Source organism: Argopecten irradians, chromosome 2 (assembly GCF_041381155.1).
Source record: "Argopecten irradians isolate NY chromosome 2, Ai_NY, whole genome shotgun sequence".
NCBI lineage: Eukaryota > Metazoa > Mollusca > Bivalvia > Pectinida > Pectinidae > Argopecten > Argopecten irradians.
The window spans coordinates 43,449,013-43,474,193 of record NC_091135.1 but is presented as its reverse complement, the minus strand read 5'-3'; the positions used below and the strand labels follow the sequence as shown (position 1 = coordinate 43,474,193).

Sequence of the window (25,181 nt, the reverse complement as noted above, 5' to 3'; positions counted from 1 at the left end):
TCGCCGCCATCTTTGTTGTAAAATTTTAAGTAAAAAAATATCAAACATTTAGTTATGAAGATATATTTCTTCAACATCCTGTGACGCAACTTGTAGTGTGAAACATTTCTGAAGAATGTCTCAGATCTATACTCTATATTTCCATACTCGTGGCGCTACTTTATATTATAAGCCTAATCTGGATATCATGTACAGTAACCTGTTCAGTATAAAACTTTTATTTTTCACAATAGTGAGTGTCAAATATCAAATTAAAAGTAGTGCTCACGTTCATTTTTTAAAACGGAAAACTACATATAAATAAATATCTGAAACAACTGTTCCAATTGAAAAAGATATCGTCCGCTAAAAAGATTGCTTGATTGTAAGAGTTTGATAGAGTTATTTCCCTTCCATGTCATGTGATCAAATTTACCCGGAAGTGGCTATCCTCCATTTCTCAGACAGCAATGAATCAACCGAAGATAGGCGTCTGAAACCGGGTGTTACCCTTGCTATTTATTTACGTTCTGTCTGATATTACAAAAATATTTGGCACACCGTATCCATACTTCCTTCATGGCAACCTTACAGGTAAATTGACGCCAAAATCTGTCATAAATTTTCAAGATGATGACAACAAAGTCATGGGACGAGTTCATATTTTCACTGTTTACATTCTTAAATACGGAAGTATGGTTTTAGATTGGTATGAGAAGTAAGCTTCTTTTTTTTTATTTCGAAATCCCTTTTTTGTACTAATTACTGCATTGCCACACTCAATTGACAGTTATTCATTATGAAATTTCAATACACATTGGCTTCGATTTCGATGCCAATGTAAACAAATCCGAGTTATTTTTATACATTATTAGACACGGTCTCACGTGAATATATAAATGCACAGGTGATTCATGGTCATAGTCAAAATAGACAGTCATATATGGAAGTATAGACGTTCAGTAACAAACTGGTTAAACATTGCACCGAATTGACATCTGGGTTCGAAATCAGAAAATGGTGATGGAGGTACATATTTTGTCATTTAATTAATTTGTGGTATTGTAGCTTATGGTATTATTTATTTTTATAATGATGTTGTAAATCTAGACTGAAAAGTGATGTCAGGCATCTCTTTAATTAGTCCTCTCCTTAAATTATGCATTGCATCAATTTATGTTCTCGCTTTAAATATACTATTTACGTAACATACATTACCGGTATGTAATGTCACTGTAGCCATTGAAAGCTAATTTAATTTGTAATCAATTACAATTACATGCACGGCCATGTGTATCTGATATTTACAAACATTAATTATTATATTAATTACACTTTATGTACATTAAATATTACATAAAATAGTATGCACTGTCATATAGACACATTAAAATATAAACTCTTTTTTAATTATAACACTTCTAATTTTATGAAAATTCCATAATATCCTGTACAAAGTCAGAGAGAACAATTAAGCCAACATCTAAGGCGAGCCTACAACAGTTTCAGTTATTTCTCGGAAATGTATATACATGTACAAGACTATTCTTTCAAATAAGAAAATGCCTTTTTCAAAATTCTTACAAAGTTAAAACACAATTTACAATGTATTGTATATATGTACAAGCGAGCAATTTTACATTTAGGATAAAACCTCCGCCTTCATTTTTGTTTTAGGGTAATTGTATAAAATGTATACAGTATAACTTTTAAGTCTGATGAAACTTTGAGTAATAAAGACAATGAATAGTGTATGTACACCCATTTTAGTCCATTACAGAATATCTGAAAATAGAACTAACAATAGTTTTTATATGGGAGTCACCTGACCATTTGAATGAAATATTGATTGTAAAATGTTATTTTTCATTAGATTCGATGTAAGTAGTGTGCATACATAGCACATTAAAAAATTTCACACATGTTAAAATGTATACCTGATACATACTGATATACATCAATTCTTATGACAGTAATTAATACATATGATCAGATCCTTCAATATAAACACAAAACATTTTGATGCTTCCTTAACAAAGTCTATGCACTTTGCCGATGTATTCAAAGTAGCTGATCATACCAAAATTCCCAAGATTTGTTATGAAATCGATGGTGTAGAAATCGAAGTCATGGGACTCGATCTTCTCACATGCTTCTCAGGTGATTAGTGGTCATGTCTAAATATGGCACTGGCATACTTCCAGGATTTCAAACCAAAGCGCTACCGAACATTTTCTTCTCATCTTTGGTTATATTCTCCACTTCATTAGGACGGAATGGTTTTTAAGGTATAAATGTATTTGATATCCTTTTATTTAAGTACCCCAGTATTAGGAATATCTGCAGTAATAAGATATTTCTTCAAATCTATGGAGCAAAACATTTTGACTTATCAGTCTGAGATTAGAAAATTTCAAGAATACTTCATCATTGGTTTTATGGCATGAAAGATTATAGTAGATATTTGTGAAATATGGGAAAATTTCCCTGAATTGCTTTACATATTTGAGATGGAAAACATGGATGTTGTGCAGAGATTTTGTGGATCTTAAAGGATGAAAGTTTGGACTGGAATTCCCCTGGTAATGTGGAATCTCATTTGAAAAAAAAAATCCACTTATTTTTTTGGTTTTATTACAGAAAGCTATTGATATTGTGACAAAAGCAACAGAAGAAGATAAAAATAAAAACTATGAGGAAGCTTTAAAGTTGTATGAACACGGTGTGGAGTACTTTCTCCATGCTATGAAATGTAAGTAGTATGATCATGAGTGTTTGCCACACTTACTCATTTCATTTGCAAAATATTGGCAAATTATTGATAATCATGGCATTGTAAATTGTTTGTAAAGTAATCATATAATTATGAATTTATATGGAATTAATGACAATGTGTAACCTTTGTTGTGCTATCAGATATAAATGTAAATCTTGGTGGGATTTATTTTGAAACGAAAGTACATGTACAGTCATTGTTTGTTGATTTCAAGCAACTAAAGTTTATTTTTTAGAGATTCTGATTTATTGTATTCTGACTTAAACCTATTTTAGATGAAGCTCAAAGTGATAAGGCTAAGGAAAGCATCAGAGCAAAATGTATGCAATATCTGGACCGGGCTGAGAAATTGAAGAAGTATGTCTATGGTAAAAAGAAGAACCCGGTTGCTGATGGAGGGGGATCAACAGGGGGAAGGTTAGTAAAGAGACACAGAATTTCATACACTTGTAATTACCTTACTTTTTAAAATTGTAAATGAAGTTTCTAATATTCTATTACATGTATATTAAAAAGACTGTTTGGTGCTGTTCAACTTTTATTATGTTGTCTAAACAATAACATCCATCAGTGTGTATAAATATTGAGGTAAATATAAAGAAATGTAATTCCTTTGTATGTCAGGAACAACAAGAAAGGAAAAGGAAGCGACAGTGACTCGGATGATGATAAGGGTGATCCAGAAAGCAAAAAGTTCAACGACCAAATTTCAGGTAATAGGGATAAAGCATGTAAAACATGTAAATACATGTATTGAAAGAATTTGTGATTTTGAAAATGTAAACACTTGTTTGATCTGCAGCTTAGAAGGTTTTTTTTATCTGTACAAATGTACTTCTGTTGAATTGCTTCTAGGAGCTATAGTGATGGAGAAACCCAATGTGAAATGGGAAGATGTTGCTGGACTTTATCAGGCAAAGGAATCTTTAAAGGAGGCAGTGATTTTACCTGTCAAGTTCCCTCATCTCTTTACAGGTAATTTTCATTCCATTAGACAAAATAAAATATTTTGACTTACAAAACTTTTCATTTTTGCTTCCAGGCCCTAAATGATCTGTTAAACTAAAGCAAACAAATTATGGCTTGCTGAGTAAATTATTGTTTAGACAGATACCATTTTAAGATTAAAATTGAAATGATCAGCGATAGAAAATAATGATTTGATTGTATACTTTTTCAATACAGGAAAGCGTAAACCTTGGAGAGGAATATTATTGTTTGGGGTAAGTTTTTTTTATCCTGTGTCTTTTTGTTATGAATTTTTTTGAATACCTTTGTGAGATGAAAACTTTTTAAACTTTACAATTTCTCTCGTATCTGAATTGCATGTAAAATGTTATTGTACAATCTTTAACATTTCTTCGCCTCTACAAGTTATAATCTTTCTATATTTACCAACTTTTGTAAAGTTCATATTCTTAAAGTTATTAAACAATTAAATTAAATTATTGATTTTTAACCTCTACACGTTTAAAATAGCTCAGAAGTATCCGAACTGGTCCGATCTGCAATATTGCCAATATTGACCATGTGATACGGCTCAGGAGGTTCCGATCTATACGGGTATAGATGTCTGTCATGTGATGCAACTCGATTTTCCAATATTACCCAAAAGTTTGAAACATGACGTTGGCTGTGGCAGTTCTTTCAAAACGTGTGATATTTCATGCGACATTTCCCGCTATGTCAATAGTATATTGGTGCTTTCAAGGATCTGAACCATCATATATAGGCATCCATATTCACTTATTGTATTTTAAATGAGAGCTTGTGATGGTGAAAATTACAAGAAACACAATTTTAAAGATATTGGAGAAAAAAGAATTTGACCAAAATGAACTTTAGATCTGCATCATGTAATGATTTGTTTTTCTGTGTTTAGCCCCCAGGTACAGGAAAGTCTTACTTGGCTAAAGCTGTGGCTACTGAGGCTGACAACTCAACATTTTTCTCTGTATCATCAGCAGATTTAGTGTCCAAATGGCTAGGAGAAAGTGAAAAGTAGGTGGAGTGTATATAATCTTTTATTTGTTTCTATGGTTTGGTCTTGTTAAAATTCACTTATACATTATTAGGGCTGCCGCGGTTCACCGGTATATTGGGGTATTGCAATACACCACCAAAAAATATTGTACCGCGATACAGTTTACCTGTACCGGTTTTTTACGATATATTTTCTTAGTATCATAATTTCATTAATTTGATATAATTAAAACGTCCTGTCATTAAAACAAAACCAGCAAGTTGTATTTGTTTTCCTTTCCGATAATATGAAGCCATGTGGGTATCCCTTTCGTTTTCATTCGATTCAGATGTCGGTCAAATGTTTGTAACTAACGTGTATAATGTTCAAATGATTCAAACATTTGCATGACGTTGAATATAAATAATGTGACATTAGGCTAGTTTCTGAAATATTATCAAGCTGATTCACTCCATCAATCAACAATACCGGAATATCTAATTCTCTAAACACATTTAAGGCCCAGTGAATACATGGCTGCAGGGATTTTGCCAGCTTTTTCAGGCTTCATCGTCCGCCGCCATTTTCGATTTCCTACACGTGTCAAAACAACACTGCAAGCCGGTCAGCCCTTTGAAGTTTAATCACGATAGTAAGCTTACTTTGCCAGGACAATTGTACGTAAATTTGTTCATCATTTAGGTTCAAAAGTGTAGATATTTGCAGACACTATCATGTTTAGTTATTGCATTATTAGGTTACGATCGTCTGTAACAGTTAGCCTAGCGTTTTCACAAACAGACTCGTATTTTTTTTAAAACAAGAACACATTTGAACATTTTTGTTACTCAACAACATGGTTCAAATCGATGTAAAACTACATAACATAGCACTGTATGTTTGTATAATGTAAAGGGTGTTTTTATCATGGAATATATACAAAATAGACAACACATATGTTAAGGTCAAAATATTGCAATACATATCACAATACAGTTGTTGTGTATCGCAATATATCGTGGTACGCTTCTGCCGTATCGCGGCAGCCCTACTATTTACCACGGGCAACATGCCAGCAGAAGCTATAACACCACATTACCGGCTACCAATACCGGCTAACACCAACCATCCATTTTCTGCCTTCGGCCACCCAAAAAGGGAATCCGGCTACCGGCTATCCTTAGGATATATAAAGGGAAGCCCACACTCAACTCGTTACCTCTGAGGAGTTTTCATAAGAAAATGAAACCGGTCAGGTCTTCAACACATAATACATTATTATGTCCAGTTTTACAGAATCCTGCATTTGCGTAACAAAATTATCCCTCAAATACTATTATTATACAGGACTATTACTCAAATGCAGGCCTATCCTGCAAATACAGGAGTGTCCCCAACCTATTTACTGTAAGTAAATTATATTTTTAACAGGAGAAAGAGAAGAATGATGTAGTGGTAACTTGCGCGAAAAAAAACCGAGCACCTTTGAGAAACAGACATACAATTTTTTATGATATTTATTGTAACTACATAACAAACAGACAGTAGCTTGAGTTCGATTCCTGTCGGAGCATTCGACATGTAGCTCTCCTACATATACTCCAACAATGTTAGAGGTATAGCACGACGAGACACTTTTGATCATTACGTCGTGTCTAACCTCTAACAATCGAGGCAGGATTCACACGGCGCAGAAATGGGCTCGATATAAATTCAAAATTTCAAGTTGTGTTGACACTAACCTTTTATATCCTGAAAGAATTATCCCAAATCATGTTAAATCCAAAATTCAAAACGTCACTATTGCACTGCTATACCGAATTTAGACATTTCTATACCCCCACCACTATTTGTAAGTCTACCCGGTCGCCATTTTTACTCGGTTGTTACAAATTACGGAATGGTGACGGAAAGTAAAAGTATCATTATCTATGAAATATTTTGCAGTATTTTGACAAAAATGCATTAATTTATTTAAATATTTCCAGAATCAATCAGAACTAATAAAAAATACTTGTTTCCGTGCATATAAACAACCTTGGTTACCACTATTAATATTATCTTTCCATTTGATACACCGTACTATAATTTGATAAACCGGAAGTGACGAAAATTTGAATAGGAATTAACCTAGATTATACAGCGATGCTATGGGTCAGCTCTTAAATGTGTGATTATTCCGTGGATTAATGTTATTTCATACCTATTCATATACCAGGATGTGTTCATGGATAACTAATGATTCACGCTATACATGCTTTTTGACATTCTGGTAAGTTTTTCACTTGGTAATTAAGCGTCAAAGTTCCGCTCTAATTCGAGGGCGGAACTTGCGAAGACTCGTATAGGGTTCGGGCATTAGATCTCGATATTGCACATCAGAAGTTTCTCAATATCGAGATCTAATATTATTGGATTATCCTACATAATGCATGCTCTATTTATAGAAATATAACTGTAACCCCATTCCCCTCCCCCTTTTACATGTACCCATTTAAATTATAAAACGTAACGGTTTTTGGTCGGGTTGATAGGCAGTCCGGATATATAGCTCACTCGGTAGACCCTTGTTCGAATCCCAGTCTCGTCGTGCATTTTGCTTCTTCTGTTCTCTGCTTAAAAAACATATAAAAATAAAACTGTCTACTGAAATAGATTCATTGAAAATTTACCTTGTTTCATTGAAACAATACTTCGACATGACGCCGTATCTGATGCCATAAGAATGAATCCTTTTCCCTGAATACCTATTAAAAATTCCATCTCTCACTTTGTTACTGTAGCCTATCGAGTGAGAAAGCACTTCGCCGGTTTCAACTTCCGGTTACATGCAGCGAATATTTTTGATTTTTATATTTTAAATCATTTGAAATATAATACAGTGAATTTAATGTTCTTTTTATCAATTTGAAGTTCAAAATAATTTTTTTACAATTACTGTATTTTATTTCACATTTTTAAAAGGCGGCAGTTCCGCATATTTAACCGAGGAGACGAACAGACAGACTTGTAGAAGAGAAGTCGCAGACAGGTAAAAACGTGACTAATTTTCATTGTTTAGACACATGAAAACATGATTTACCAAACAATTTGACTGGGTTATTTGAAAAGTCGTAAAAGAAAATAGATTCTGATTTTTAAGGTGAATAATTTGTGTCAAAACCTGACACACATTCCGAATTTACGATGTGGCGTGTACTGTTCCCATCCTAAAATTACTCATCCATTTATTTGTCAGTAGCGTGTAAGAATTAAATTGTGATCATTTAATTGATGTCAGTGGAAATTTCTTGAATGGAAACATATGGCATTTTCTGATATACGATTGTCATATTGTGTTATTTATCGCTACCGGCTAGGTTGTTATTTGTGTGTTAAGCCTGTAACCGGGACCGGGTATTTATAGACGATTTTGACAGACGGCAGCATAATGAGATGAAGATATCAAGAGGTTGGGAAACACTCCTGCAAATCGAGATTGTCTCAAATGCGAAAATCTCCAGCCGTACAAAGTTTGAACAATTTCTTGATCTTTAAAGAGTGATTTTCTGAAATGGGGATATATAAAGTGCTTGAAATTCAGCAAAACATATATGCATGTAGACTAATCCTAATGCTCAGTCACTACCACTGGCAAGTGATCAGTTCTCGCCGAGTACCAATTCTTCTCATCATTTTATCATCAGTCCAACATCATTGGAAAGCCAAAAAGGCTTGTAGAGATATGTAGTAATATTTACAATATGGTAAATAAAGTGATTACTTAAAATCCTTAATAGTACGTCCTTGGTTTGTGTATAATACAATAAATGATAATTTTTTATTATTAATGTATTTTTTCTAAAAACAAATTCTCACCGAAATTTTAAAAAAATATAACCTTTTCCATTTTTAAAAACGTGACTATTAGGAAATCTGGAAATTCTAGAAAATCCGGATCATCTATTACAATTACCCCAAATGGTGGCCATTACAATTGCAAAGCTTGTGACATCCATCAGATATAGATAGGCCTATTTTCACATTAAAAACGTGAGTAAATCATTTACAGTTGTAAGCAGTAAATGCTAACTAGATGTAGTCATAAAATTTATTGAAAGGCCAGCTGATTGTTTTCTAGGCGGTCAAGGTCCATCTCGGCTGCTTGACTTCAGTTTACGTAATACACAGACGTGAGTGAAAGTGACACCACAAGCCAAGGTGGAAATAGCCCAAGGCTGCAAATTAGGGCCACTGGGATGTTGGTCAGGGGGTCAGGGAGTGACTACTCTTGTGCTAAAATTAACCTAGCGTGTACACAAATACGTCGACGAATATAAAACGGAGGGGTTTACGGAATTCGGGAATTTAGACTCTCCTCCCGGGAGACAAAAAAAGGCTTTAAAATACGAGAGGTTTTGTCTCACGCCGGGAGGTATGGCATGTATGATTTAATTCAAAGTTCATGAAATTAAGCCTAAAAAAGGGGGAGGGGCACGTATGGGGATGGCGGTGCTTATTGGGTCAAACATATTCTTGTTCCCAATGATGAATGGTAAATTGTTTCCATTTCAATACGTATGATTTTCAATTACAACTGTACATAAACATTAAAAAAATGTGTTATATGCTGATGTAAAACAATGATATAAGCTGAAAGTCACTGGAAAATAACTGAAAAGAAAATTCTTCTCACAAAATAACAAAATGTATCGTTTATACATTCATAAGCAATTAACGAGTCACATTTATATATTTTGTCTACAATGGTTTTTTTGCATTATCACTAAAGGCTGTTTGTCAAATACTCACTCGATCTTTATGTATCGAGGTCCATTTATACATTTTGTGTACAATGTTTATTTTTGCATTATCACTAATGGCTGTTGGCACATAGTCTGTCAAAAATTCTCTCTGAGCCTCTATATATCTACTTATGGGAATTTCTTTGTTAACTGCCTCAAATTCTGGCATATGTTGATGTTTCAATTAGGGCTGTCATAGGTACTAAGTTTTGTTTCCGACCTGTACCCCAGTAGTCAACATGTATTAACATGTATTCTTGGGGTGAAACGGTACAGATACTTCACGGTTCGGTACGTATTGCGGTATAGAGTGTACGGTTCGGGTTTTTTTCGGTTCGGTACATGTAAAAGTGATAAGAGATGAAAAAGGCAATGAACTCAGTGTAAACTGTTCAACTCCCAAGTTTATTGAATTCAAAAATCAAAATTTTACTGCAAATCGTCTAGAATGACCAATTTTTTTAAGAACACAAGTTTGTTTACGTTTTCACAAGAAAGGGAGGCCTTTTGATGTCAAGCGATATCCCTGGCTGTTAACACTTTCTAACTTTCCACTGATGTTTTCAACAATGAAGTATGGACGCATGTCAACTGCAATAAAAACCCCAATTGCCTGTGTAACTTTTTTGGATTAACAGTTATTTATAGGGTAATTTTTTTTTTTTAAATATCTCCGATATTGTCGTCTGGCATTGTGTTTTTTTGGCAGTACTTGCGGTCGGAACTTGTCCAACTTGGACTTGAGTTGAGCTGTGTGATGTCAGTATGTGCACGTTGCCGATTTAGTGTTTTCTAACTAAGTGTGTGTTCATGTTTGAAGTATTGCCATGCTTATACAAAAAATCGACATAACATATATACGGCATGTAGCTGCCGTAGCGTCCTTCGTTCTAAAACCAAATTGTTCTAAAACTGCAGAATGGTACGATGCTCTATTGCCGGAGCATCTATCAAATGTACAGACGATGCCTCCTCCATTTCCTGTCAAAACATTGACTTTATGTAAGGCGGTTTGTGATTGGGTCACAATGACGGCCGCATGACCAATCAGAGACTCGTTGCTATCAGACTTGTGTAACCGCTGTAGAGTGAAAAAGACACCCATAGAAAACTTCTCCACCCACGGTGCATGTACCGTACTTTGTGTTAACAATACTGTGTACCGAACCGAGCATGTAATACCGCGGTTCTACTACACCGCGGTATACTGTTTCACCCCTAATGTATTCATATACATGTATGAATGTATCAACTTTGTGAGTTTGTGGTACATTAACCAACGTTTGGATCTTAAGATGGAGTAAAATTCAATGTAATCATAATATGTTACAGAAGTAATATTCTTCAATATTATAAAAGATACAGTGTTTTTCCTGGGTATTTTGGGAAATTGCCACCTGGTGAAAATTGGGAAATTCTGTACGATAAAAGTAGGAAATGAAAAATTGAAACGGTGTTTATTGAAATTTTGGAAAAGGTAAAAATAGACAATTATGCTTCTCTTAAGAATCAAGTGTAAGAATGGATACTAAAATACGACGTTCAGACTTGGGATTTCCGGAATTTTTTAGTTTCGTCTCACAAACTATGCGTCAACTCACTGATTTGGGAAATTTAGACATAGATTTGGGAAAAAATAACAAGAAATACAATTGGGAATGGGGCCTTATTTCGGCCCCAAATATAAAGGCAGGAAAAACACTGAGATATTAGAGGTGTAACGATTCACTGATGCATCAATCAGAAATTAAATTTACGGGACGCGTCAGGATGCGTCCTGTACGTGTCCATTTCAGTTGGGAGGCATCATTTTATAATAGTTAGCATCCATGGACGTGTCACAATTTCAGTGGCGAAGTCCAACATTTTTTGGGAATTTGCAATCAAACGCACCCGAAAAATGGCGGCCTTGACAGGTGAGTCGGCTGGCCGAGAACACAGGTAAACTAACCGGGGTACGAATGCAAAACGCCAACCAGGCATGACAATTGGATCATGAATGGCAATTACCAATTAATTAACACCTTAGGCCCAATATCTTAGGTCATGACAATGGATATTTTTGGCACATGGCCCGCTTTCATCTTTATATGGTTGGCGTATTGTGTACTCGGTGAGTGACAGTGCTAGTTTAGTGTTGAGGTTTCGTCTGCTATTTAATCGGTCTTTTAATGGTTGTTAAACATTTTGTTAGGTCATCTGACCCGAAGGGCCTATTGTCATCATGCACCGTCGGTCGTCGTGCGCCGTCCGCCGTGCGTAAACTTTTCATTCAAACGACTTCTTCTCAAGACCAAAAAGGCCCAGGGTACTGATATTTGGCTGTAGCATGCTGGGATGAAAGGCTTCCAAGTTTGTTCAAATGAATGACATTGACCTTCATTCAAGGTCACAGAGGTCAAAAAGGTTTAAATCTTTAAACAACTTCTTCTCAAGACCCAGAAGGCCCAGGGTACTGATATTTGGCCTGTAGCATGTTGGGATGAAGGGCTACCAAGTTTGTTCAAGTGAATGACCTTGACCTTCAGTTAAGGTCACAGGGGTCAAATAGGCTAAAAATCCTTTAAACACCTTCTTGTTTGAATCCATACTAAGTGTATATTATGTTTCATTTTTCAAACCTCTTTTGCAATACCGTATTTTTGCGCGTATAGTGCGCACTTTTTTTCATAATCTATCAAGTGAAAAGTTGGGGGTGCGCACTATACGCAGGTACAAGGCATGGCCAGGTCCTGGGTTATGATCACTGACCGGCAGGTCCGAGCTATGCAGTAACATTTTGTACACGTTGTCGTGAAATAATTATGATTAAATACTTGGATCTTTAAGTCAATGGTCAATGCATATATTCAATATAAAAGGAAAACATCTCTTGAATTTTTCATCTTTAATTCCTTGAAAGTCCGTTTTGAGAGCACATGTGTTCATGACCGGATTCATGTTACGATCGTGAATCTTCAGTAAGGTATCTCCAAATCTAAATGGCTAAATGAATATAGCCTGGAGCTTGAAACGATGTATAAGTGTGTAATTAATTCGTCACATTAGACAGATTACCTTATAAATAAGTTTCTCCAGCATGTGAAAACTTTTGAACTTGCAAATGTTTACGGAAGTGAGTGTAATCCCACATGCAGAGCCAGCAAATTAAATACGAAACTAAAACCTTCCTACATTAACACTGACCAATCGGCACTATAAATGATGGTATGACTGTAAAATTTACTCTTATTACTATCTTTTGTAATGGTTCTGTAAGATATCATCCTGATTTCAATACTAATTGAAATAATTGAGAATACGGAAGCGTGCAGTCAGTAATCAAATATGGCGGCCACCTGTGGTTGATTGGCCTACTCAGTCGGCTTTCCAGCTAATATCTTGGACAATGATTAAATCTAAATGCCGAACAGATACACAATAGACTTGATTGATACCACTTGGAATTACACAAGGTATGGTTAATTATTTGATTGTAGAACCATCGTTGTTGATATCCTCATTATAGTGTCACCGGCAATTCACAAGCTAACTAGGCTTAGACCTGCCGTTGTGTAAACAAAGTGTCAATCATCGTGTCAAACTCCTCTCGCCAGTTAATTTTAATGAACAGAAGGTTGTTTTAAGCACTGCTATACAATAAGAACCGTTTGATTTTGTTCTTCAAAATTGTTTGTAGGCAATGCAAAATGTTGTGAACGAAGATACAAAAACTGAGATTTTTTTTTGTAAATATTTTTTTTTCAAAAATGAAACTCAAAAACGTACCTGCGCACTATAAGCGGGTGCGCACTATACGCGCAAAAATACGGTATACAGAATGTATGATTTGCCGTAATTTCTGCAAACAGATTACCTTTCGATTTAAAAACTATTTTTTACAACAACATGCAGTATATAAATTATATATTAACAATAAATGATAAATTCAGTATGTTCTATAAAAAATTGACCTTATGAAATCTTTTGAGTTTATATTTATGTTTTTAATGGAATGACAATGAAGAATTAATATAAATTGATAAGGTTGGCTATAAAAATGATATAACAATGAAATATTTTATCCCTTCTGAAGTGGAAGCACACCACCTAAATGAGCAATATGTTAAATTCAAATGTGTAACTGGTTTACAATAAATATTTGATTGAAATAATTTTAAATACATGATTATATTTTATGAAATAATTAAATTTGAAATGTTTAGGTGATATGTTATTAGGTCATCTGACCCGAAGGGTTAGGATGACCTATGGTCATCATGCACTGTCCGTCTACGCAAAAACTTTTCATTCAAACAACTTCTTCTCAATAATCATAAGGCGTAAAGTACTCATATTCAGTCTGAAGCATGCTGGGATGAAGAGCTGCGATAGTTGTGAAAATAAATGACCTTGACCTACTTTCAAGGTCACAGGGGTCAAAAAGGCTAAAATCTTTGAATGATTTTTCTCAATAACTGAAAGGCCCAGAATACTTATAATTGGCCAGTAGCATGCTGGGATGAAGAACTACCAAAGTTGTGAAAATGAATGACCTTGACCTACTTTGAAGGCCACAGGGGTCAAATAGGATGAAATCTTTTAATGACTTCTTTTCAATACCCATAAGGCCCAGAGTACTCATATTTAACCTGTACCATGCATGCTGGACTTAAGGGCTACCAAAGTTGTGAAAATTAATGACTTTCACCTACTTTCAAGGTCAAAGGGGTCAAATAGGCAGCCTCGCACCTCCACGTGTTCTGGGTGCACCTGCATTGCGAGACCTTGACCGTGGACTTTGGTTATTACCGGAACGGGAAATGGGTCTTGATCTAGATGTTCCCATTCTAGACGGATTCCCGTTACCAAAGGAACGAGACTCGGCTGCAGTAACACTTACGCAGTTCGGTGATCCGAATCGAACCTCACATCGGAGGTACTTACTGCCACATGTCGTCTGTCTGTATGTGCACGTAGGCGAGTTCTCATACGTGTAAATCTGTGACGTGTATATATCACTAAGACCGTGGATCATGTTGAGTTTTCCGAATCCCATCTTAGAGGTTGGGGACTGTGAAGCGGGACCGAATCTCCGAGGATAGTCTGTTGTCGGATCTACCCCTGCTCTTCGTTGGTTCACACGGAATAGCTCCCACAAGTAATCCACAAAAGCGTGATGCAGGAAAAATATAGGATCGAACGCGGAATGTTCCGCGGGCGCCATTATACCGCCAATCCACTTATGGACTTCTCCGTGTCGAATTTCAAAGTCAAAAGGAGGCTGTGCATATGGCTCGGTTATGTCCGACATTCTGACTCGCGACAGAATCGCTTGTGTCTGGTGGTTCGACAGTAGTTGGCCCTCCTGGCCCAAGTTTCTGACTAGTGGCCCTGAAGGAGTCTGCCAGTAGGCGAATGGTCCGTTAACGACTCTCCCAAAGCCGTTACCCACAAACTCATCGGTCCACATTACTGAAAGACTTGGATTGGTTAGACGTTCATCCATCCGTGAATCCCAGTATGGTAAAATCACAGAGGGGATCTTCTGGCGGAGGGCATTCTCATAACTGTAAAGTAAGATCAAAAGGAAATGTTTCGATTTCTTAGAAGTAACATTATTTCGACCAGATTTCATTAATTTCACACGATGCTGCTTATGCTGGTAACAATGGCCCCAACAATGATATTCGACGACATAACCGGGTTTTTCCATCTATTTGCTATGCTTTGCTGTAGTATTTCAGTAACTTCACGTTAAATTGTGTAAGACATTGAAAGTTCATACTTACATAATAAGCATAACCCTGTGCCATCCCAGAAAGGCTGCGCCATGGTGTATATCGTCGCCAAGTTTTTGGTGAAGATTTGCTAATGCGTCGTACCGATTTGGATGGATGGACTGAAAATGCAACAAAGTCCTTGATATTATCAATGCAAAACGCAAATAAATATCCTAAAGACAGCTCAGGTTGTTTTATAATTTATTATATCCGTATTCTAGTAAGCGCAATTTATTCTGCAATAGTGTTCAATCGCAATGTATAATCGTTTATGTAAAGTACTGTAGCTAGCTGCATACCAACGTAAAGGGATCCACCATTTGTGTACGAAAACATCGCTTACCGAATCTGATTTAAGCATCTGTATCGCTCTATGGTAGTTTCGTCTTTGAGTGTCTGTCAGACGGCGATACTCTTGTCGAACTCTCAATGGCTCCGCCTGTCGCTTCCGCCGACGGTCTCCTTCCGTCATGCGCAGAAGCTCCTCTACCCACTGATTGGTTTCACTAGAAATATTATGCCACAATCTTTTTGCCATATGCCACCTGAACTTTTGTACACACCAACTGTGGCTACAGTCCCAGCGCGGATCGGTGGCATTGTTATGGAAACGCTTTTCATCAAAGCATTGTATGATTTCTTCTGGGGGATAGATGGCACGGAATCGGGCAGATATAACTTGGATGATGGCGGCAATGCCTAATAATGATGCGACAAACCACTGCATCTGAAAGTAGTAAAATAAATATCATTACAATACAACATAGAAAATGGGGCTCGTGATTTACTCCCTGGATTTACTCACTAGGGTTTAAGATGCTCCACCGCTGACGAAGGGTGTTTTTCTCTATCAAAAACTGGAGCAGACGAACTACTTGCAGTATTTTTCTTAAGTTACGAAAGTTACTTACTTTTCACCTTTACCATTATTGAAAAGTTTGAGCTTCTTATTTTACTTCAAGACTAAATATTAAATATAATTAATTGTGTTGTTAGTTAAAGACATATATACATGATTAAAGATAAAAAACTGTTGACCTTTTTCTAGATTTCACAACTCTCCTGTTACTTCGAGATTGTCGCGACAATGTTCGGAAGAGTTCAGAATGATTCGGCATCAGTATCTTTCGAGCCTATTTTTCTCGTGTATACGATAAAAAGATTTTTTGACTTTTTCTTTTTAGAAATACTTCCAGTGCTGCAACTTTATAAAAATGATAAAAGTGGTAAAATTAGAACGTTTAAACTTCAGAAAGACGGAGAAAAATGTGCAGAACACTTAAACAATTTTCACACTATGACAAAAGGAGCTAAAGTTATAGACCATACAACTTTACATTGAAGAGGAAAATCATAACCGAATAGGAAAAGGTGTTTACGTGCTACATTACTGCAGGATCTGCTATTAAAATATTACGACAATATCACACAATCTTTATTTTTAAGTAATAATTAAAAATGAAATAACAAATAGATGTAATTATTGTTGATTGGCCTATTTAATATATGTTTGGGATATGAAATCGAGAAAAAAAAATTACGCAGAAACCTTAATGCAATCAGTATGAATCCCATTAATGTCATCACACCATATTAAATATATTAATATAGATATAGTCTTTTATGTTTATGTCTAATTATCATCAGGTCACGACATTTAGTTTCTTTTTACCATCGTCAGCGATAATTCATCTCGCAGAGGCATTGAAAGGCTTTAATGATAATTATTTACATGATGATTTAATGATATTTTGATTGCTGTGTTATCAGAATATCAAATACATTAGGGCTATAATTAACATTAAAGGTTAATGAGAGTTGTCCTTTCTGTAAATACACGTAAATGATGTTTTAATTACCTGTTAGGGAGATGATGTGTTTGTTTTGTACGGATTGAGAATTAATACTGTATTAGTATTCAATAATTCCAGCAAAAATTAAATGAATGAGAAATAAAGATCTACAAAGGAATATGGGAATCTAGACTTTTAATTATATCAACTAGTAAATAATGAAAGGAAAGTTTTGGTTTTTAATGACAGCTACTAAAGTTTGACAGGACGTCATCAATAGATTTCGAAAGAACTGTTGGTTTGTAGAATATGAAAAGTTGGGACTGTCGAGAAATGGATAAAGAACAGTTATTGGTAAAAGGTCAGTAAGCATAAGGTTATTGAGTGATGGATTAAGAAACGTAGCGATTGATGAATGGTTAAGGAAGGGCCATGGATATTGATGGATGTGTGAAAAAGTGACGGATTTATTGATAAATGTTAAAAGAATGTTTTTTTTTTGTTTGTTTGTTAATTAATACATTAAGAAGTGTTGACTGTGATATTTGGTATATGGATTTAGAAAAGTCGCATTTAGTGGTACCTGGATAAAGATCGTGAATGGATCGCATATTGGTGATTGATTGAAGAAGTGGTTAAGTGTGGCCTATGCTAGTGTGTATAATGTAGTGTTTTATCAGTTGTGTGATTTGGCGCAGCCATGTAAGGTTGAGTAGCTATACAATTTATTTTTGTTGTAATTAGTTATAGGATAATCCTGTTTATATTATAAGTATATTGGTTATTTACTCATTTTCTGTGCTAAGACAAATACAAATGTACTTTTTGTAATTTTGTTATAAAGTATGTTATATTTATATTTATAATAAGATATCTATTGATGGGTCATTGACCCAAATGTCATTAAAATCAATAAATGAAAGTGATTGGGTTAAGAAATATCAACATAGATATTAAGTATTATTTATGGATAACTAATTACCAGGAAGTGTTATCTTGATTGTTATTGAATGTAGTTATAATCGTCACTGTTTTCGATGGGTAAATATTAATTTCTGTTATAAGTAATAAGATAAGATACTGTATTTTTAGCTTATTTATAAAGTGAGTAAAACTTATGATTATTAGACAATATTTTTAAGATAAAGTTTAAATGAATGGATTAAGAAGAGACAAAATTTTGTATAACTATGGCCGTGATTATTAATCATGTCTATTTACCAGATATGTAAAACGAAACTTTTGGTATGAACATTTTCTCTGTGTCATAATTTTGTCCATGTTCTGCTTTGTTTGACATAGAGTTTTCGTCCAAAGGTCGGTTATATTCAAAATTTAAAAAATAATGTATTTTAGAAAATTACTTAACAAAGTAATCGGAACAAAACAAAAACTACTATACCTCTAATATAAAGTTTCCTATTGAAACTGGGCGATGACTCGGTTTCCCAAAACAGAATGTTTGTAGTATCCAAGTATCCAAGTTATAAACAAATTTGCAATTTTCTAAGAAAGTTAATGACATTACTCTAAATTGAAATTCTGTATTGTATACCTCGTAGATTATGTATCCATGCAGATGTCTTTGTATACTTTTATGTCATCATGTAATACATTTTAATGTGCCTGGGTTAAACAATAAAAATCTTGAAAATCCTGAAAACTTTTTATGAAAAATGTCTATCAAACTAAATTATTCCACTATTTATTGTAAATATTTTCTGCTGTGCATGCATTTATGTATTGGATTTATATAAAAAAATAACAATAAATCATGACATGACAGATAGCTAGTACACCATCAATCATGTCATTTCCAAATTTTCACTATAATTCATAAAATATTTCTCAACCCAACATAAATTCTACATACCTTGGATTTAAATAATGGCGATCTTCTTTAAGATAATACTGTCATAAACACACACACACAGTTGATGGCTGGTCGTGTCTTCGATATCAATCATACACAAAATGACCCAGAGCCTAGCAAAAAACAATTATTTCTCCTGTAATACATGTAATGTCATATTGACATGCGCAGTTTGACACCTAATTCAATCTTTAGAACTTTCATATATTTAACACTGCCTTACTCCGCTGTCGTTTTGAAACTGATGTAAAAACTCTGATGTGAATTTATAAGTCAAAAGCTTTCAAAGGTCATTGTTAATTAACATTCACGAGAGATTTTTTCCGAAAGTAGACGCACAAAGTCTTATTTGGTTTATGATTTAGATATTTAGTAGACAAGGTCAGCTTGGTTCAAAGGCTAAAGGGCAACCCAACGACGACCAATGCATATGTCGTTATTGCGGAAATTAGAAAATAATTTGTCAACTTTTGAAATGAACCAAAAACGGACGCGTTGTCTCGTCTCGTGTCTCTTTTTAGTTCAGACCCCGTTGTTTAGTCCCTTTTTAACTTCATTAAGAGGCACTAAAGGTTAAAACTTTGATCCATGTTATCTTTATTAATTAGTTTTTAAAGCAAGACAAACAGATATAATAACATGTATGATAATGGGATTTCTTGTCGGTGGTACACAGTGTACTGAAGGAAGAATATGTAGGCAGTGAATCAAAATTCTAAGTGACCATATCTACAAATAAGAGATTTAAACATTGAAAAACGTGTTTTTAACAATATCATATGTTTGGTGATCTGACTGCAAGTAGTCTTTATTTTGCTAATTCATTTATTTATTTTCCCTTTTTAATGGCTAGCATTTTCTCTCATCGTCTTGTAGAACTAAACCATTATCCCGCGGCTTCACTTATATCTTTATATTGATTTATATATTCTATCTTAAATGATATAAATACTGTAGTGAATATTATAACTAAGTTATGGTAATATAAGGAATCAAGTAAGAATGAAAATCGTTATTTACACAAGTTTAAATAACTTTAATAACCTTTCTGACGTGATTATATAAACTCGTATATGAATTACCTGGAGATTTCAGACTTAACAATTCCGTCAGTAACACAGTTACCACAAAAAATTGTGTAAATGTCAAACTAGATTGTCAGACACTTTGTAATGATCACATTTACATGATGTATTGGCGAGATCTATGATTACTAATTAAACGAACGATAGAAATGACTTCCTCCTACAGATTGGTCAGACTGGGCTGGTGGTGTTCAATGTTTCTCAATTTCGTGGTTTTCCTCACAAGATGTTTAACTTTGAGGTGGTTTACGTGTTTATTATAATATCCGGGTATGGTAAAGTTGGTCAATAATTATAGAGATTACGTAATGTCTGGTAACTGTAGCTTTGGGCGTAGTTTAGGACGTATCGTATTGCCAGTTATTTGAAACATTGATGTGGTCACTAAATTCGATCTGTGAGAAATCTGTAAAATTAATACTTATTGACAGATCTAGATTGTTAAAATCCCCATTTCCTGAGTGTATTCGCAGTTGTGATAGGTTCCAATAAAACTTAAAATTACTTGTGTGTATTGAATAGATTAATAGATATCTTATCAATAATACATTTAAAGAGGGTTGACAGATTCTTTGTCACTGTAAGTAAGAAAACATTATCCAAGAAACAAGGACGATCGCGATCACACAAACTGGTCCTAATGGTCTAATGGTAACCAAAACTTCACCAATGCTATCATCGCTGCTCTTTTTGTCCTATTTTTTTTTATTATTTATTCATTAGACCATCTACTTGTTTATATCCTATGTTTATTGACTAATAACCATAATAAGCTTTGAACTCGGTCTCCTCTTAATATAGATAACACAAGGTCTATATGCAGGTGATTTTAATGTGGTTATGTAATTTATACAATGGCTAGTTATTGACTGGACCGTAGGGTAGGGTATCGCCTCTGACTCGTGCATCTGTGAATGCTGACGGAAACTTCCCTCCTATCGGAAGGGGACCAATCCTTTCCACACTTGACCGTGCCCGAGCCTTCTGGTACCCTCTATTGGTGGCACTGGCAAATGCCACAGTGTCCTGTGGCGGCACTGGAGCTGAAATACATCGCCGATTCATTGTGTCACACTGCAAAACCGGAAACGGCCATGTTGGATTGTAGCATCTTGCACAAGTTGGGGATCGAGAATATGACGCCATTCTTGCAAAGCTTTCACTGTATCCATCGATGTTCCTGAGTCCTCGGATAAATGGCCATCCGTCCATCACTCGTCCCGGTCGGTGAAGCGCATTCTGATCTCTAGGGTAATCAAATGCCGAATCTATCCCTCTTCTTCTTTGGCGCGTGCGGAACAATTCCCATATGAAGTCGATAAAAGCGTGATGTAGGAAGAAAATGGGATCTTGTGCGGCTGTGACAGGAGAGGACAACTGACCATCTACCCAGACATGTGGTCCAGTATGATGTGCTTCCACACTAAATACAGGGTTAGGGTTTGGCTCGACGATGTCGCGATGGCGGGTCCGGCTGAGCACGCTACGGACACCTTCCCTTGATATCAGACTTCCGGCATTGCCGATGTTTCGGACTAATGAGATACCGCCCGGTGTGATCCAACTAGCAAATGGTCCATCGTCTACAGTTCCAAATCCTGTTCCGAAAAACTCGCTGGACCATAACACAGACTGAGTCGGATCCGACATGTGAAAATCCAACCTGGAGTCCCAATATGGCGTCGGGAACTGAGTTGCCGCCTCGAATCTGAAAGCGAAAACACCGTTCGTTATTATGGTTATTTTACGCTGATCATGTTGAATTTTAAAAGGGAATGTCATCATGGCAGGGGATCCATATTGGAATTGTATTAAAATGGTGCCGATGATTTTGTGTACATGGAAGCCAAAATCGCATTAATTGTATGATAAAGTCGAACTTTAAAAATGGGCAGAAGGTGAGCCGGGCAGAATACTTAACGCTTCTATCAAAATGCACACCGGATGAACAATAATTCATTTATCCTTGGGATACTCAAAATGTTGTGACACTATAACACTTACACTAGAAGATATACCCTGTGCCATCCGAGAAAGTTTGGGCCACCATGTGCCGAGTTGAGTACGGCCCCTCTGTGGATGTTAGCTATGGCATCATAACGATTGCTATTGCCAAGTCTCTGAAAGTAGCAACACGATATTAAATTGTTAGAAAATCAATTTGATTCAACAGAATAGATTATAACAATAATGTTAATAATGGTTATAAGTCAAAGGGAGATTTGGAGCTCAGTAGCAAAGGGGCACAGTTGAGCTTTGGTTTATGTTTCTTGATATTACTGTATCTTAAATAGGGTAACGGCCATTTTAGCTGCATTGTGATGGCATATTTTGCACGAAATTTAAGTAATTTACTAGTTACTGAATATGAATAATGTCGCTGATGAAATTCTACTAACAATGCATGTTCAATACCTAGAAGAGAAGTTTTATTGCGCGATCTTTTAATTTCATAATCAAAGTATTGAACACAATTACATACCTGCCGTTTCAGTACATTCAGACGTGTTGTAAACTGTCGCCATTCCCTTGGAGTCAAAGTTCGCACTTCTCGTCTGCTCCAGAGGTTGGTTTGACGTTTCCTTCGGTGACCTGATGTCGATATATCGGATATGACTTTCCGCAGCAATGACTCGACGTATGAAGCTGCTTCTGATGTGATATTATACGTTGATAAGTTGTTTTTGATGTCCAATGAAAATAGTTCTATACATTCACGTCGGTGTGCGAGCGGCGGTAAATCGAAATTGACAACTGATTGGTTGTATAAGCATCTATCATATAGAGTCGTTTGATAGGTATCCAAGGCCCGGGTGACATCAGTGCATGCAAACACAGCTACAGTGACCGCCAAAATCCACTTCATTCTAATAAAATACATAAAAATTGTAACAACATTTTGCTGAATTATGTCATAAATTACAAATATATATATAAACATCTCCTGATGAGCAGCGAAGCTGCGAAAGCGCTTGAGATCGCAGACCTGTTTTTTAAGTTTTGTTTTTTAATATATATATATTATAGCGAAGTTGCGAAAGCGATTGAGATCGCAGACCTATTTCAATTTTTGTTTTTTTAATACTTCGCTGCTCATCGGGAGATGTTTAATGATGCAAAAAAATGTTCATCGGGAAAAAAACGCTTATCAGGAGATGTAAAAAAATAAAACAAATCTGTAATCTCTAGCGCTTACACAGCACAGCTACCGCTGTTTTTCAGGAGATGTGATTAAACATCTCCTAAAGAACAGCGGAAGCTGTGAAAGCGCCAGAGATTGCAGGTTTGTTTCATTTTTGTTTTTTTCCTTATTTTGATACTATCACAAGGATACTATGCATTTATTTATTATATATAAATTCCAAAGATTTTTGTTTTCGCTGATCAAAATACCGAAGACAATATAAGCATGGTTCAGAAATATATTGTTTTATAATTTTTGATAAAATTTTAGATTTGTATTTCATTATTTCAGAAATGTTCAGACAATAAGGCCACTTTATTGCCGTTTGTTTACAAATTTAACTATAATAGAATATTTATGATGCTATTGACCACAATTCTTCTCGTATCATGATGCCATTAAGTCTGTCGCTATATGTATAGTATGTTTCACTTTGTATTATTCTACTGAGTTTCGTCAGTGTAAATTTTTTTATATTTATAATTTAAGACTTGAATTTAAAGGTGATGCATGGACAACCTATATAGCTGTACGATTTTCTTCCTTACATTGTTTGTGTAAATTCAGAACTAAAACATTAAGATTAATGAATACCTTCTTTCCAGTTTTCTCTTTCCTTCTGGCCACGGTCCAGTCCGAGCTATAGCCAGCCTAATGGACACCGGTGACCACCGATGATAGAGATACATGTAACAGGGAACTACATGGTCAGTTCAATCGTAATGGCTTTTGTGGGTAAAGCAAAAATGACAAGTACATCATTTGTATATTACCAATTAGGTGGTCACCGAGGTCATTTTGAGCGTTTGTGATTGTTCAATCCCATTTTTTTTCTCTTTTTTTGCGCGAGGAAAAAACACGAAACGTGGATATTGCGCAAAAATTTTACATTTTACGCGAAACTTTCAGGGATATATTTATGATATTTCCTCCAGTAAAATTGGCAATGAGTCATCATGTTTGCACTTCCTTTCGCGCGCGCGCACATGTATATGAATTACCCCCCCCCCCCCCCCTCCCCCCCCCCCCAAAAAAAAGGGGGGGGGGATCGAGACTTTGTAGCAAGGCCTCTCTGTCTTCACATGCGAATTTAGGCGAAATGGCTGTTTATTTTGCGTTCCTGTGATATGCATGACGTCAACAACATGCATATAAATATGTTAGATTGGTTAGTGCACGTTTATAAAGTATCCTATAAAACTGATTTCGTTACACATTTGTACAATGTATACTATCTATTCAGAATGTCGTAATTGTAAACTAGCTAATCTAATTCATGTAGAAATCAAGGCTGAGTAAAATTCATAAGACATTAGACACACAATATAGTTCAGAACAGTGGAACGAATTATGTGAACGTGTAAAATATTATACATTTACCTTGTATGGTGATGATATCACATCCAGACGAAGCTCTTCAAGTTCCTGTGTTCACTAACAGTCATTACCTCAAGTTACCGCGATATGGGAAGATTTTCGAGGTCCCTGTGTTCTGACGTTTGAAACTTGAAGTTGGCACTGTCCATATCTCACAATATATCAGTGGTGTATAATCATGTTTGTAAGTTCAACTTAAACAACATTCCACAGCTTTATGATGTAATAACCAACTGTCTAAATACCTATTGTGTTAATATCTATACCAAGCCAGAATTATAAGGACCTTCTGTGATATCATCACTGCCATGATGTTTTATTCCACATAGTATTATAGCAAATATCACGAACAACGATTTTCACATGACCCTGTGTTAATATGCGATGCTAGTTGTCAAAGACAAAAGATAGCATGCCCATCTTTGATAACTTTTGCAAAATTTCACTTATCAGGAGTAATGTTAAGTTGGAAAACTTTCATAGCGGTTCTTCTGTTCCGAAGAAAGACCCACAGTCTTTTGCCAGGTAAGTAATGTCACTGTTTAGCTATAAATTGAGTTAATACGTTTATTTTATTTCCCTCCTCCGCTGTCCCGTAAGGTGTT

General features: G+C 35.4%; 3 protein-coding genes across 5 annotated transcripts; 1 reads left to right on the top strand and 2 right to left on the bottom strand.

Moving 5' to 3' along the window:
- Positions 1–400: 400 nt before the first annotated feature.
- Positions 401–4,795, top strand: LOC138315602 (vacuolar protein sorting-associated protein 4A-like). Of its 3 annotated transcripts, none has more exons than XM_069256742.1 (7): positions 401–573; positions 2,620–2,731; positions 3,031–3,172; positions 3,380–3,468; positions 3,611–3,730; positions 3,941–3,978; positions 4,638–4,794. In XM_069256742.1, exons 1-7 carry the CDS (start codon positions 559–561, stop codon positions 4,758–4,760), a joined length of 639 nt encoding a protein of 212 aa, XP_069112843.1. In that variant the 5' UTR covers positions 401–558; the 3' UTR covers positions 4,761–4,794. The 3 variants fall into 3 exon arrangements, with proteins under 3 accessions (XP_069112843.1, XP_069112844.1, XP_069112845.1); XM_069256743.1 differs by lacking the exon at positions 401–573 and adding an exon at positions 864–1,008 and having other exon boundaries at positions 4,638–4,795; XM_069256744.1 differs by lacking the exon at positions 401–573 and adding an exon at positions 2,241–2,267 and having other exon boundaries at positions 4,638–4,795.
- Positions 4,796–14,213: 9,418 nt separating this feature from the next.
- On the bottom strand, positions 14,214–15,991 carry LOC138316650 (putative tyrosinase-like protein tyr-3). The gene is made up of 3 exons (XM_069258325.1): positions 15,608–15,991; positions 15,274–15,383; positions 14,214–15,051 (listed from the first exon to the last, which is right to left on the bottom strand). Exons 1-3 carry the CDS (start codon positions 15,989–15,991, stop codon positions 14,214–14,216), a joined length of 1,332 nt encoding a protein of 443 aa, XP_069114426.1.
- Positions 15,992–20,844: 4,853 nt separating this feature from the next.
- LOC138315601 (tyrosinase-like protein 1) lies at positions 20,845–22,881 on the bottom strand. Its single transcript, XM_069256741.1, has 3 exons — positions 22,498–22,881; positions 22,020–22,135; positions 20,845–21,723 (listed from the first exon to the last, which is right to left on the bottom strand). The coding sequence occupies exons 1-3, from the start codon at positions 22,879–22,881 to the stop codon at positions 20,874–20,876; spliced, it is 1,350 nt and encodes a 449-aa protein (XP_069112842.1). The 3' UTR covers positions 20,845–20,873.
- Positions 22,882–25,181: the final 2,300 nt, after the last annotated feature.

Bases quoted from the DNA above. Each gene is read 5' to 3' on its own strand.
- LOC138315602 (XM_069256742.1), top strand. The intron at 3,469-3,610 runs GTAATAGGGATA...AATTGCTTCTAG, and splicing joins GTTCAACGACCAAATTTCAG to GAGCTATAGTGATGGAGAAA. The intron at 3,979-4,637 runs GTAAGTTTTTTT...TTCTGTGTTTAG, and splicing joins GAGGAATATTATTGTTTGGG to CCCCCAGGTACAGGAAAGTC.
- LOC138316650 (XM_069258325.1), bottom strand. From the start codon at position 15,991: ATGCAGTGGTTTGTCGCATCATTATTAGGCATTGCCGCCATCATCCAA. The intron at 15,384-15,607 runs GTAAGCGATGTT...TTGCATTTTCAG, and splicing joins AGATGCTTAAATCAGATTCG to TCCATCCATCCAAATCGGTA. The intron at 15,052-15,273 runs GTAAGTATGAAC...CTTACTTTACAG, and splicing joins CACAGGGTTATGCTTATTAT to TTATGAGAATGCCCTCCGCC.
- LOC138315601 (XM_069256741.1), bottom strand. From the start codon at position 22,881: ATGAAGTGGATTTTGGCGGTCACTGTAGCTGTGTTTGCATGCACTGAT. The intron at 22,136-22,497 runs GTATGTAATTGT...TGCTACTTTCAG, and splicing joins TGAATGTACTGAAACGGCAG to AGACTTGGCAATAGCAATCG. The intron at 21,724-22,019 runs GTAAGTGTTATA...TTTCGCTTTCAG, and splicing joins CACAGGGTATATCTTCTAGT to ATTCGAGGCGGCAACTCAGT.